The following is a 15,128-nucleotide window of genomic DNA, read 5'->3' as shown; positions in this document are numbered from 1 at the left end:
TTCCAGTATTACAAGTAGAACATGTATTGATACTGGTCTAATCAAGCCTTAATTTCAGGGCTTGCTGAATCCTATAGCCACACTGGAAGATTGGATCATATCTATAGTACATGGATCCAAGCCCTCTAACTGAGGTGGCCCCTCTTTACATGGCGTCAAGAGCATTTTGTGCCGAAATGCCATTTGCAAATTGGCAAAAGGATTTCCTGATGTTCTGCCAGTTAGATATCAAAGGCAGAGTTCATAGCATCTGGGAAATAACCATCCAATTTTTAGCTCTAGTTCGGGATTTTATAAGGTCAGTTGTCTTTCCAATATTTGCTGTGTCTGGAATTCTTTCTCTAGATGGGAGCAGGTCTTTAGGAAATACTTTTCACTGTTATTGTTATGCACAGTAAATCCTTGCACCATTGATAAACCTCGAAAGATTTGAAAGTTTAGCTGAACTTTAAGATCATCACCAAAAAGACAAAGTGAGAGAGGTTAAGAGATTTTTTGTTTTTCTACCTAAAGGGTTCTTGGGACATGAAATCATCATAGAATCATAGAATCCCTATGGTGCAGAAGGAGGCCATTCAGCCCATTGAGTCTGCACCGACCACAATCCCACCCAGGCCCTATCCCCATAACCCCACATATTTACCCTGCTAATCCCCTGACACTAGGGTCAATTTAGCATGGCCAATCAACCTAACCTGCACATCCTTGGACTGTGGGAGGGAGCCGGAGCACCCAAAGAAAATGCATACAGACACAGGGAGAAAGTGCAAACTCCACCACTTAGGCCCCATCCCCGTAACCCCACCTATTTACTCTGACACTGATGGGCAATTTAGCATGGCCAATCAACCTAACCCGCACATCTTTGGACTGTGGGAGGAAATTGGAGCACCCGGAGAAAACCCACGCAGACACGGGGAGAATGTGCAAACTCCACACAGACAGTGAAACAAGGATGGAATTGAACCCGGTCCCTGGCTCTGTGAGGCAGCAGTGCTAACCACTGTGTAACTGTGCCACCCCATAATGTCCTGTCATAAACACCGGCATAAATTGAATTCGGAATTGCTTTGAAGGGAAGCAGAGGAACATTTTGAAAAAAGACAAAAGTTAGAAGTGTTGGAAAAACATGAGGAAATGGATGCAGCTGGATAGCTCTTCCAGAAAGCTAGTTCAGGTGCAATAGGCTGAATGACCTCCTGTACTGTAAAACTTTGATTTATAAAGCCTCCAGTCACATCTGGTACCACAAAATCAACATCAGTATCTCTCAACAACAAATTGTACTTACGGTCAAGTTTTAATATCTTGAACTTTCAGATGATCTGTATTTCACGATTGAAGCATGACCTTTTCACTGGCAGTCGCCATTTTGAATGCCATTTGTTTCACTTTAGTTCTGACCAGCAAAGTGCAGTTGGCAAAAAGAGTTCCCTTGATAGTAGCTAAGATACATCTTAATCAAGAAATGTAATCCTTCCTAAGCTGTAATGAATGAGAAAGCATGGTTATTGTGGCATGAAAGCAGAGCCCCCGTGGAGATCATTTTTGGTTACAGCTATAAATTTATTGAATCTTTTATTGTTTAGTTTAAAAAGTAAATAAAGAGCAGATCTATCTACTTTCAGCACTAGCTACAGAAAACACTTCAGACAGATGTAGTTTGCATATATAGATATCAGCAGGTCCTCTCATTCTAGAATCATGGAATTAGAATAGTTGGGTGGTTTGTCTTTGACTGGCGCAGACATGATAGGCTGAAGAGCCTTTTAATGTGCTGTAGACCTCTATGACTTTAAGTAGGTCAGCTGAAGTAAACCCTGCCACAGATGTTTTTTTATTTGTTAATTGGATGTGGGCATCGCTGGCTAGACCAGCATTATTGCCCATCACTAATTGCCCTTGAGAAGATGGTATATAGTATTAAAACATAAATGCTGGAAATTCTTAGCAGGCCTGGCCACATCTGTGAAGAGAGAAACAGAGTTAATGGACTGGATTTTTATAGAATCGGAGAGATTCTGCAGGCCTCTGGAAGTTGGGAGTGGGAACCGATCCATGCATTCCCAACCTGCTGACTCCTTTGCGGGGACAGGCATTTCCTAGTCCTCCACAATTTTTGTGGAGGTGGCCAGTTTTTCAAGCATTCATGGTTCATGGCCCCTCAGAAGTGTGAGCCATAGTATGGATAAGGGAACCTTTGGCCCCACTGCCAACCTATGCTCCTCCATTCAACACCAGTGACCCCTCATGCACACCAACCTATGGCAATTCCATGCCTATTCACCTACATACAGTCTGTGCAGAACCACTGAATCCTGTAGGAAAAATAGCATTGTGGAAAAGCTTCAACAACAGTCTTTCATTCAGATTTTCTTTAAAGAACTGCTTTTACTACAGCCCTAAAGAAGTGTCAATCACCCAGACCTTCAAAGTGTCAATAGCAGAAACTATAGGCACTTGACACCTCTTTGTCTTCTGCAAATAATCACTATACAAGACAAAATAGATCGAAGAGAAGGAGCTACCAATCAAACAATATTTTACCTTGGGTCCAGCTGTTTCAACAGACTAAGGGATGTTAGGCAAGACTCATTATGCATTCTTAGTTGATGATATGAGGGGTCAATAGGGACGGGTGGGGTGACAAATGTTGGTATGGAGACTATGAGGGACCATTGGGTATGGGTGGAGGGACATAGGTTTGCATGAGAGGCATGCAAGCCATGGGGGTTGGGTAGAGGATCATAAGGTGGCAGGAGTTGATATGAATGGGCCAAGGAGAGTTTATGGGGCAGTGTGATTGGGATGAGGGTTAGACGGTCTTTTTATTATAACTTTGACTAAGTCATGTAGCACCGAGATGGGTCTTTTCGCCAGCCTGCCTTGACATTCAGCTGCCCGTGTTGCTGCCTCCAAATGGTTTCCGGGGTGGGCAGGACTGACTCCAGTTGGCACCTGCATCCCCGGAATGAAAATCCCACCTTTGTTGGCACTTTCCCTCAAGCTGAGTGCACTGAGCTGGGAAATTTCACTGCACCCACTAGCAATCTCAACAATGAAAACCCCGCTCAATGTTTCAGACCTGCAACCTTTCATTAGAACTCAAGCCTTTGCATACAACTTTACCTTCAAATATCAAGGTTGTATTCAAATGCTAATCTGAGGAACAGTTTAGAATCCTTCAAAGCAGAAGTTTATTTATTCCATGACCTACTGTAGCAATGAATGCCACTTTTGAGTTTCTTTCTCAGCATCTTTTATTCATTACGACGTAAATGGGTGTTATTACTGTATATCAAATGCTGCCAGATTTGCAAAGTACAAAATCCGATGGGGATAAGTTTAGAGATGGGCAGCAGGTGGAATTCTGTCTCTAGTGTAGACATTTGCTTTGTCACTGATGAAGGTTCATTCACCAAAAATAGCAAATATTATCTCCTCAGTAGTAAGTGGAAGAAAGGTCTTCTGATTTAATATCCAATTTGAAGAATTCTGAACATCCAATTGAGAAAACAAACTGATGAGTTAAAGTTTATTTATTAGTCACAAGTAGGCTTACATTAACACTGCAATGAAGTTACTGTGAAAATCCCCTAGTCATCACACCTCAGCGCCTGTTCGGGTACACTGAGGGAGAATTTAGCATGGCCAATGCACCTAACCAGAACGTCTTTTGGACTGTGGGAGAAAACTGGAGCACCTGGAGGATGACACGGGGAGAATGTGCAAACTCCACACAGACAGTGACCCGGGAATTGAACCTGGGTCCCTGGCGCTGTGAGGCAGCAGTGCTAACCACCGTGCCACCGTGATTGTTATGTTATACAAGGAGTAGCATTTATACAGTAAGTGCAGTTTGCAGACCGTTCTAATATCCTCCCTTTTAACATTGCAGCATCATGGATCGGGAGGTTGCATTGATGTCAGAAATGGATAAAGTCAAAAAGGAAGCGAGTAAGTAATGGACAACGTTTCCTTTATCAGAACTGCTTGCCATTTGCAATTTCACATCAGCTGTACCACGTTTAACATGTTTGATATTCAAGTGAGTAGTAATTGGATTATTCCAATACACTTCCAATCCACCATGTGTAGCAGCATTACCCTGTGTTTGAAAGCTTTCCTATTCATGTTGGGGAAAATTTTTAAACCGATTTTTCAATTCCTGTCAGACATCAAAATGTTGGCCAGTCTTGTGGTTGGGGAGCAAGAGAAACAGAATTTACAAAGAGAAAATGAGGGGATCCCATTCCACTCTGGATTTGTGTGTATTTACAAAGCTGGAGTCCACAGGCAACTATGTAACATACCCGGTTCACTGTCTGTGTGCTGGAATTCTGAAAATTTATTCATTCGTGGGACATGGGCGTCGCTGGTTGGCCAGCATTTATTGCTCATCCCTAGTTGCCCTTGAGAAGGTGGTGGTGAGCTGCCTTCTTGAATCGCTGCAGTCCATGGTCTGTGGGTTGACCCACAATGCCATTAGGGAGGGAATTTCAGGATTTTGACCCAATGACTGCAAAGGAACAGCAATATATTTCCAAGTCAGGATGGTGAGTGGCTTGGAGGGGAACTTGCAGGTGGTGGTATCCTCATGTATCTACTGCCCTTGTCCTTTGAGATGTAAGTGGTCGAAATGCCAACAGAAAATTCTGGAAAATACGCAGCTGAACAGGCAGCATTTTTAGAGAAAGAAACAGAATTAACATCTCAGGTCACCAACCTTTCATCTGAAATGCTTAATAAATTAGAGACTTTATAACCTTATAACAGGAAGATGGAATCTTGTTCAAAGTCTTCCTTTGAATCAATTAGTTCAATTAATTAAATGCCATTTTCTAAAAATATTATTCCCTGCAAGTACACCGAAACAAATGTCATTTAATTCATTTGTGTCAAAAGCTTTGTATTCTGCAAGATGTAAACAGCTACCCCATTCCCCACAGGCCTTGAGTTTCCTCAGACTGTCATTAATACATGACAGTATTAACAAGTTTATTTTATTCATCAGTGGGACATGGGCATTGTTGGCTGGCCAGCATTTATTGCCCATCCCTAGTTGCCTTGTTTAGAGGGCAGTTGAGAGTCAACCACATTGCTGTGGCTCTGGAGTCATATGTAGGCCATACCAGGTAAGGACAGCAAATTTCCTTCCTTAAAGGACATTAGTGAAGCAGAAGGGTTTTTACGACAATCGACAATGGTTTCATGGTCATCAGTAGATTCTTATTCCAGGTTTTTTTTCCCATCACCAGGAAAGGTGCTCTCAAACAGTGAACTGTTTGAGAGCACATTTCCACTCCATCCGACGAAGGAGCAGCGCTCCGAAAGCTTATGGTATTTGCTACCAAATAAACCTGTTGGACTTTAACCTGGTGTTGTGAGACTTCTTACTGTGTTCACCCCAGTCCAACGCCGGCATCTCCACATCATAACATTGGTGTACAGTTTCAAAGTTTGCGAATGATACAAAACTTGGAAGCATTGTGAACTCTGAGGAATGGTTAACTAAAGAACTTAAGAAAAGCATCAGACTAAACGAAAAAACATATAACTGTGCAAAGGTGAGTGGCAGGTCAGAATATAAAGAATGGCAGATTGTGACAAAAATGTTAATCAGGAGAAAGAAATTAAGAGCATGAGAGGAAGTTAGCTAGGAATCTAAAAACAGATAGCAGGAGTTTCTACAGGTATTTTAACAGGAAAAGAGTAAGCCAATTGAGTGTTGGCCCTCTGGTGAGTGAGAATAAGGAGTTAGCAGTAGATAACAAGGGAATGACAGATGAAATGAACATATATTTTGCTTCTGTCCTCACTATCGATGATACAAGAAACATTCCAATAATGGGCGGCACGGTGGCACAGTGGTTAGCACTGCTGCCTCACAGCTCCAGGGACCTGGGTTCGATTCCCGGATTAGGTCACTATCTGTGTGGAGTTGCACGTTCTTCCCGTGTTTGCGTGGGTTTCTTCCGGGTGCTCCGGTTTCTTCCCACAGTCCAAAGATGTGCAGGTTAGGTTGACTGGCCATGCTAAATTACCCATAGTGTCCCGGTATGTGCAGATTAGAGGGATTAGTAGGTTAGAGGGATTAATGTGTGGGGATAGGGGGTGGGGTGAGATTGTTGTCGGTGCAGACTCGATGGGCCGAATGGCCTCCTTCTGCCCTGAAGGGTTTCTATGATTCTTTCTATGAATAACTGAAAATCAGGAGGTGGAAGGGAGAGAGGGACTAGGTGAATTATCATGAATAGGGAAGCGATACTAAACAATCTGATGGAGCTGCAGCTGACAAGTCCCTGGGTCCGGATTGACTTCACCCTAGAGTCTTAAAAGAGGTGGCTAATGAGCTAGTAGATGTGTTGGTGTTAATTTTCCAAAATTTGGAAAGATTCCATCAGATTAGAAAGTAGCAAATATAATGGGCAAATCCTGCTAAGTCAGGAAAATTCCATGCGAGTCCAAACTGGATTTCAATCTCATTAATGGGTTTCCCATGCAATCTTTCCCCGGAATGTTCCCCCACCCTCCCAATGGGAAGTCACATGGGCACAATTCACTACTGGTTCCTTAAAGTGTGGACCAAGTGCCATAGATTGCGAGAGTGAGCAAGGAGAAGGGGGGTACCACTCAGCACTTACCTCCTGGGTGCACAAGGTGGAGTCGGCTGCTGTCATGGTGCAGAATGTGGTGGGGGGTCCTCAGGTTGGGGTTCTCCACCAGGATGGGGGTCACTTGGCTAGTTTATCTCTGCCTGATAAATGACCTTTGAGGGATTTCATTTTGGGTCAGTTTCAAAGCCCACTAGTGTTGCACTAGTTACTCTGCTCTATCTGCTTGAAAGACTCTGTGGTTTATTTGACATTTCATTTCAGGCCCTACTAACAATTACAAGCATCAGGTCTGGTAGCTGTTGCCTCAAGCAAAGGAGCTTGTCAGATATTAACACAGTTCTTCATCACACTGCATAAACTCTGAAGCGCTTCCAACAATGAGCACCGTAATGTCTAATCGCATGAAAGTTACAAGGGTTTTTTTCCTATCTTATGTCTGAACTACATGCCATTCCTGAAAGTTAATTTCCACCATACAACCAGGTGGATCCTCCTCAGAAATTATACTGCAAGCGTCCCTCACAGAGGACGTCCTCACAGCCACTCTCCTGAGCGTCAGAGAGCCCAATCTACCACATGTTGCTGCCAATGGCCAGGGGTAACAGGGCTCCTTATCTGGGCAGGTTGGGCTCCCATAACTGAAGCCTGCCAACGCAATCCTTATACTGGAAAGGCACAGAGCATTCCTGCTCCCCCTTGCTCCACAACAATGGGTTTCTTTATTTTTAAAAAATAGTTATTTTTTGATAGTGGTTGTTTTAAGAATCCAGAGTGGAGGTTTACTGTCCAAAAGCAAGAGGGCTAAAGCAGATATCCGTCCCCATCAGGAAGACTGAAACATCTGAATATTCTTTTGGGAGCATACAACATACGAATTAGGAGCAGGGGTAGGCCACTCGGCTCCTCGAACCTGCCCCACCATTCAGTAAGATCGTGACTGATCTGATTGTAACCACAACCCGACTTAGTAGGATTTGCCCCATTATGTCTGCTGCCAATAATCTTTCTCCCCCTTGTTAATCAAGAATCTATCCGGTTCTGCCTTAAAAATATTCAAAGACTTTGCTTCCACCGACTTTTGAGGAAGAGTTCCAGAGACTCGCGACCCTCTGAGAGAAAACATTTCTCCGCATCTCCGTTTTAAATGAGCGATGTCTTATTTTTAAACAGTGACCCTAAGTTCTAGATTCTGTGACAAGAGGAAACATCCTCTCCATTTCCATCCTGTCAATAACTCTCACGACATGTCAATCCCTGAAATTGACTCTTGCCATGTCATAAAACAGATGCAATAAGGAGCGATTTCTACCCCTTTATATTTTCTGTGTACATTTGGAAATTAAATGTAAGGTGATGCATCAGAAATGTTAAGAGAGAGGGGCTATTATATCACCAGGATGTTTAACTACATACAGTACAGAAATGGAGACATTTTGTACCTCAGCACTTTTACACTCACTAGCTTGTCAAGTCCTTTAAAGAGTTGCTTATTTAGGGCAAATGAATCCCTCTTTCATTAGTTTCGCTTGCTTTAACAAGTGAACAAAAAATCATTCCAGCTGCTTGATTAGGTACTGCCTCAGAAACACATTGGCGCCATCATGCTGTGTCCTCAGTTGACCTGACTCCGTTTTTACAGTTCTCTGGCACCACTCTCCACATTTTTCTCAGCCTTCCATGTATTCTGGCTCAAAATGTTATTTTTCTTTAAATAGATGTTGCACAAACTTTATTGGCTGCATCTGTCTCATGTGCCCAGTTTGCTTTAATCTCCTCTGCCTCAACACAAGAAAGGTGTGTTTCTTCAGAAAAAACCATCTCATTTAGCAGTTCAAATGTACATGTTGTTATATAGCGAGGTGTTTCGCAAAAGAAAACTAAGTGGCTCAACATCAGCATTGTATTTTATTTTAAAACATCACATTCATGGCCTCCAAGCCCCTCCCGGTGTGGCCATCGCGCCTGGTCTCATCTAGTGGAGAGCAGTAGTGATTCTCGCTGGTCTCACCCCCGGGTCAGAATGTCCCGGGAGCTGAGAGAATCTCAGCTATTAAATAGCACAGTGGCACAGTGGTTAGCACTGCTGCCTCACAGTGCCAGGGACCTGGGTTCAATTCCAGCCTCAGGCCACTGTCCGTGTGGAGTCTGTATGTTCTTCGCGTGTCTGCGTGGGTTTCCTCCGGGTGCTCCGGTTTCCTCCCACACTCCAAAAGATATGTGTGTTAGGTTGACTGGCCACACTAAATTGCCCCTTAGTGTCAGGGGGGTAGCAGGGTAAATACGTGGGGTCTGGGTGGGATTGTTGTTGGTGCAGGCTTGATGAGCCGAATGGCCTCCTTCTGCACTGTAGAAATTCTATAAATTCTACTTTAAAAATGCTAATCAGCTTTGCAATCTGGTTTGCACCAGTAGAAAGGGACCGGGACAATTGCAAACCATTTGGCACTGGGTGCACAACCGACCTTTAGACCCACACGCTATTTTCCAGGATTGGCGCGATCTGCGTCAGGAGCGGCGAGGCTGGAAAATCACCCCTGTGATCTATCAGAAAGAGCCACTTCTGCAGAGAAAGGCCATTAACAAGTTCTTACAATGTGACTCTTGCGCCCTGTCCCGTTGAAACACATCGGCTGGAATTTTACTGGCCCACTCACCAAGGGAATCGAAAGGGGCAAGGGGTGGACCATGGAAAGGTCCGTTGACCTCAGGTGGGATTTTACAGCTTCAGGACGAGTGAGGGTGTAAAATCCTGCCCATCGTCCCGGGGGTTGGGTTCAATGCTCAGAGATTGTTGACCGTGAGATATTCAATGAAGTTACATAGCAGAATTCTGGTTTTGATAGGTCTAGGGTATATGTTAATTGCTCCTGATTAGCTGTTAACGTACAGAGCCGAGATCCGTTAAGTATTAATATACCTCCATTGTCAATTTCCAAACACTTCATGGCCTTGTAACTATAACCCCTCATAGTACTCTGAATTTCCAGACAGTTCTGATTGTGTTCAAATACACAGATGTTTATTTCGCATCTCTCACTGCATACCTGTTTGTATTTTAAATCAGCCCAGCCCTTCGTCTTTGTTTTAACATCTTCAAGTGAAATCTTGCTCTGCAAGGGATCCCAGGTTTCAGCACCAAGATATATATCAATTCTGCCATCTAGCTATGTCTGTGAATTCCCTATCCAGTCAGGGAGTATAGCTCCCTTCCTGAAATCCACAACAACAATAGACTCCAATAATGTCCCCACCACAGATGTTAGGCTAACCAATCTGTAATTCCCTGGCGTTCCTCTTCCATCCTTCCTAAAAAGCGGAGTGACATGAGCAATTTTCCAATCCAGAGGGACGAGTCCTGAATCTAAGGAACTCTGAAAGATTATAGTTAAGGTAACAACAATGTGCTCCCTTACTTCCTTCAACATCCTCGGATGAAAACTGTCAGGTCCTGGGGATTTGTCACTCTTTAGTTCCATTCATTTCCTCATTATCAATGTTTTACTTACATTAATTTGATTTAGACCCTGTTCCCGATCCACTATTAGTTTCCTCAGGACTTCTGGCAAGCTATCCTCCTTTTCTACTGCAAGTACTGAGACAAATTATTCAAATTGTCTGCTATCTTCCCATAGTCATTGACAATATCCCCATCTTCAGTGGGCCAACATTGCTTTTCTTTATGTAACAATAAAATATCTTATTATTGATTTTGATGTCCATAATGAAGAGGTGGCAATTCAGGTCAGGAAACTGGGGATTGTTTAAATGACATGGGGTGAGAGAAGAGGCATAGTGTAGGTGGTACAAAAAAACCAAAGGGGAGAATAAAGTTCAGTGGGGAAGGAACAGGCTTTGTGGATTTTGGGAAGAAGGGAAATAGGCTGGGAGGGTTGAGGACGATGAGGTTAAAGGCTGTGGAGGGAACATCTTCAGAGGAGATGAGATCCTGGAAACAATGGCTTGATGTTCAGTAATGGGGTCATGGTCCGGGGGAGGTAGGAAGAAATGTCTGAGATGTTGCTCAGCCTCTGCAAGGTAGAGGTTTGTGTGCCAGTCAACAACAGCACTGCCCTTGTCAGTGGGTTTGATAACAATGTTGGGGTTAGACTCGAGAGCACTTTTGATATCTGATCACTGTTGTAATACAGGAAATATGGCAGTTGATTTGTGCGCAGCAAGCTTCTATAAACAACAATCTGAGATTATCTCTTTTGGTGATGTTGACTGAGGGATAAATATTGGTCAGAACACAAGTGGTAACTTCTTTGTTCTTACATAGAAATATAGAAACTAGAGGCAGGAGTAGGCCATTCAGCCCTTCGAGCCTGCTCCACCATTCATTTTGATCATGGCTGATCATCAAATTCAATATCCGGATCCCCCTTCCCCCCATATCCCTTGATCCCTTTAGCCCCAAGAACTATATCTAATTCCTTCCTGAAATCAGGCAATGTTTTGGCCTCAACTACATTCTGTGGTAGTGAATCCCACACATTTACCACCCTCTGGGTGAAGACATTTCTCCTCACCTCAGTCCTAAAAGGTTTACCCCTTATCATCGAACTATGACCCCTAGTTCTGGACTCCCCAACCATTGGGAACATTCTTTCTGAATCTACCCTGATAATCCTGTTAGAACTTTCTAAGTTTCTAGGGGATCTCCTCTCACTCTTCTAAACTCCAGTGAATATAATCCTGACCAGTGAATATAATCTTCTTCAAGATAGTGCGATTGGATCTTTTAATGCCATTCGAGAGGACAGATAAGGCCTCAGTTTAATCTCACATCTGATGGACAACACTCCATCCATGCCACATTCCCTCAGTCCTGCACTGGAATGTAGTCAGCCTGCATTTTGTGCTCAGGTCCTGGAGTGGTTTTTGAACGTAGTATCTTGTGATTCAGAGTCAACCAAGGCGTAATAGATTTTGAAAGATGCTGCATTTACAAGAAGTGTGGAAACTCAGATTGTGCTCAGAATCTAGATCAGCATTTTCTTCATTCAGTCAAAGGGTTATGCTTCATCCTTTAACCCTCTTGAAGCCCATTAATCCTGGAAATATTTCCAGGAAAATGTATTCAACTGCATTGCAATGAACAGACATTTACAGACCACACATGGTGGAATTCTTGCATTTGGGACTAAGCCCCATGGTGGGAGTAGGGACGGGGAATGATTCCTGCTGTGAAGGCTGATGGGAAAACATGCCATATCTTCTGGCTCTGACTACATTAATTAGACGTCCAGGTGTTTGTGCTGACTTCCGTGATGGGTTGAATTTGATGTCATATCTGGGTGCCATGTTTACAAGTACGTTCTATCACAATGTCCTTTTGGCTGAAACCTTCCAGTAATAGCAAAAAGAACTTACCATAGCATCTTTATCAAACGGCGCATAAAAGCAAAACTGAACCATTTCCTTTTTGTAGTACCCTCATCTTGCCTCATGCAATAGTGCCTCTAGTGCTACCTGAGTGACTGCAGCATGGCTGGTGGAAGGCAGCTGACTTTTCCTGGGAGAAACTGCAGATTGCTTTACACAATACCCCAGAGTAATTCTGAGCCATGAGGGTCTAGCCTCAGATGTCCCACCTCAGCATGGACTGGGCAGTCTGGACTAGCTGGCTGTGAGGCAACAGCAAGTGCACTGGTGAAGTGATGGGAGAATGAATGCTGGCATCCTGAGAGAGATGTCCCATGGAGCCATTGCCACTCCCGTAGAGTGATGTCTCAGCAGTGCTAGTAATCTGCACGAGTACAGGTTCCTGGATGTCTGTCAGAGCCTTTGAGAACTGACAGCCGCTGTTTTGTTGGCAGAAATCTGAGCCTGCATGGATCTCATGACTGTTCAAGCTTCCACTGCAGCCCCTTTGCTCCAGTGGAAGCTGAAATGTTGGCCACCGGACACTGCAGCTGAGTCTCCAAGTGCTGGCAGGGAGCTAGGCCTCATTCCCATGCTGCAAAGAATGGCCTTCAAACTCTGATGTTTTGTGTCACATTGGAGCCGAACCCGTTCCTCCCAGCCACCCAAGGTCGGAATTGAACTCGGGTCCCTGGCGCTGTGAGACAGCAGTGCTAACCATCGTGCCACCATTTGCATTGCTGAAGCATTATACCCGTGACTCAGCACATGCAGAATCAGACACTGTACAAAATTATAAAGGGCACACAGTACCAGTGTCTGGGCAGGAGGCTGTGTTTGAGTGACAATGCTTCTTGATCAGTGATAGGATGTTGCTCGAAGGGCTGAATTACCTACTTCTGCTCCTAATTCTCAGCCTTCCTTTGAGATCAGAAGAAAGGACGAGAAGGGAGGGAGAAAAATGGAGGTCTGCGAGGTTAGAAGATTTGGGGGGGCAGCGAGAAGTGAATATTTTAAAAGGCTATCATAGTAGATGTCTTCAAATAAAGAGCTTTAAAACACTTTATCAATGTTTTACTTACGTGTAATAGAGTCCTTAGGGGTGGCAGGGTGGCCCAGTGGTTAGCACTGCTGCCTCACAGTGCCAGGGACCTGGGTTCAATTCTTGGGTGATTGTGTGGAGTTTGCACATTCTCCCCATGTCTGCGTGGGTTTCCTCCGGGTGCTCCGGTTTCCTCCCACAGTCCAAAACTGTGCAGATTAGATTGGTTGGCCATGCTAAATTGCTCCTTAGTGTTAGGGGGATGTCAGGGGGGATTAGTAGGGTAAACATGTGGGGTTACGGGGATAAGGTCTGGGTGGGATTGTTGCTGGTGCTGGCCCGATGTGCTGAATGGCCTCCTTCTGCACTGTTGGGGTTCTATTCTATTCTATTCTATTCTATGAATGCAATCATGAAGGGTTTACCTGAGAACAGACTCCCTACTTAAGTCTGAGCTTTTTGCATGCTTCTTAATAAGCATGTAAGAATTGGCCTGACTGCAGTTGATCACAAAGCAGCTGCTTTGTACAACGAACACAACTTTACATCTGCGTGTCATTTCATTAAGTAACATGAGAAAAATGCAGTTCTCTGAAGCTGCTAATAATTAATCACATGGAAGGATGAAAGGAGGAGATCTCTCAATAATCATAACTCAAGAAATAGAGACTTTTTAAATGACAAAGAATTTTGGAAAAAACCTGCCTGTCTTCTTTGGAAGTCAGTGACAAGGCACCAGTTTAAAATTGGCAGTGAGTGATTCGGAGAAACTCTTTTATGAAGTAAAAGAAATAAATTATATTTATACACTGCCTTTCATGACCTCAGGACATATGAAAGCACTTCACAGCTCATGAAATGTTTCTGAACTGTATTCACTGCTATAATTGTTAGCGCATGGAATGTTTTAATATCTTTTAAGAGAACAGCAATTAAACATTCAAAACAGAGGAAGATACTGGGCTATGGGAAGGCAAAAGATTTGTTTTGGACTGTTGTAGTGAAGAATTGGCACTGATCAATGGCCCAATTTTTTCATATAGTCCTACAGAGCACAGATTAGTTATGTGGCATGGAGAGCATTTCTGGCAAGTACCAAACACAAGACCAATAGAGTGGAAAGCATTGAATGTGTCTGTATCAAATAGAGAAGTCGTATATTATGCGAAATGACATTTCAGAATACACAGCTGGTTCATGAGAAAACAAGGGTAAAAGAAAGGGATAAATGAACACAAAGGACATATTCGAATTGTTTGGTTTCTGCTATTATCTCTTTACTGTGACCCGGGTTCAATTCCCAGCTTGGGTCACTGTCTGTGCAAATTTTTCACGTTCTCCCCGTGTCTGCGTGTGTTTCCTCCGGGTGCTCCAGTTTCCTCCCACGGTCTGAAAGACATGCTGGCTAGATGTATTGGCCATGCTAAATTCCCCCTCAGTGTACCCGAATAGGCGCCGGAGTGTGGCAACTGGGGGATTTTCACAGTAACTTCATTGCATGTAAGCCCGCTTGTGACACTAATAAATAAACTTTAAACTTTATCAATTGCCCTGATTGTAACAGAGGCTGCTTTATAATCACTTAAAGGACTTGGCAATAGATAAGAGAGTAATTTGCTATGGTCATGAGTGTGTAATCTGTTACTTGGCTGTAATTCTTGCATTTTTTTGAAAAACCTTGTAGAAATTTGGCAGTTGAGGTTTTAGAGTTATGTACGAGAAAGTTTGGATAATTATTCTTGAACTTATTAGTATTTTGTTCACTTCTCCCTCCTGAATACTATTTTACAGATTGTTGGGAACATGTTGCAGTCACAATCTTAAATGTGCCGGAAAAATAGGGCCAGAAGACATAAATGGACATTTGCGAAACATATGTTCGGAACAGATAGCAGGAGAAAAAAATCCTGACTCAAAATTAGATTTTTGCAATAGCCTAGCAACTGAGATAATTAGGACAACACACTGAGTAATTAAAATTAGGTATCACGATGAAGAATTGAAGAACAGAGTTGGGGAGAGTGGTGACTTCAAATGTGTTCAAATGACTTCTTCTCAACTTTTGACTTTTCATATATTCTCAAACAAACCCAGTGACCTGAATT

General features: G+C 43.3%; 1 protein-coding gene across 1 annotated transcript in view; it reads left to right on the top strand.

Annotated features, from left to right (window-relative positions):
• LOC144503844 (spermatogenesis-associated serine-rich protein 2-like) overlaps positions 1-15,128 on the top strand; it is a 150,929-nt gene that overhangs the window by 113,411 nt on the left and 22,390 nt on the right. The window contains exon 8 of the mRNA XM_078228806.1: positions 3,899-3,957. Within this exon, the coding sequence (XP_078084932.1) occupies positions 3,899-3,957 (59 nt within the window). The remainder of the gene's footprint in view (positions 1-3,898; positions 3,958-15,128) is intronic.

This window comes from Mustelus asterias, chromosome 14 (assembly GCF_964213995.1).
Source record: "Mustelus asterias chromosome 14, sMusAst1.hap1.1, whole genome shotgun sequence".
In the NCBI taxonomy this organism is placed as follows: domain Eukaryota; kingdom Metazoa; phylum Chordata; class Chondrichthyes; order Carcharhiniformes; family Triakidae; genus Mustelus; species Mustelus asterias.
The sequence above is the reverse complement of the archived record's forward strand: the minus strand, read 5'-3'. Positions and strand labels throughout refer to the sequence as shown.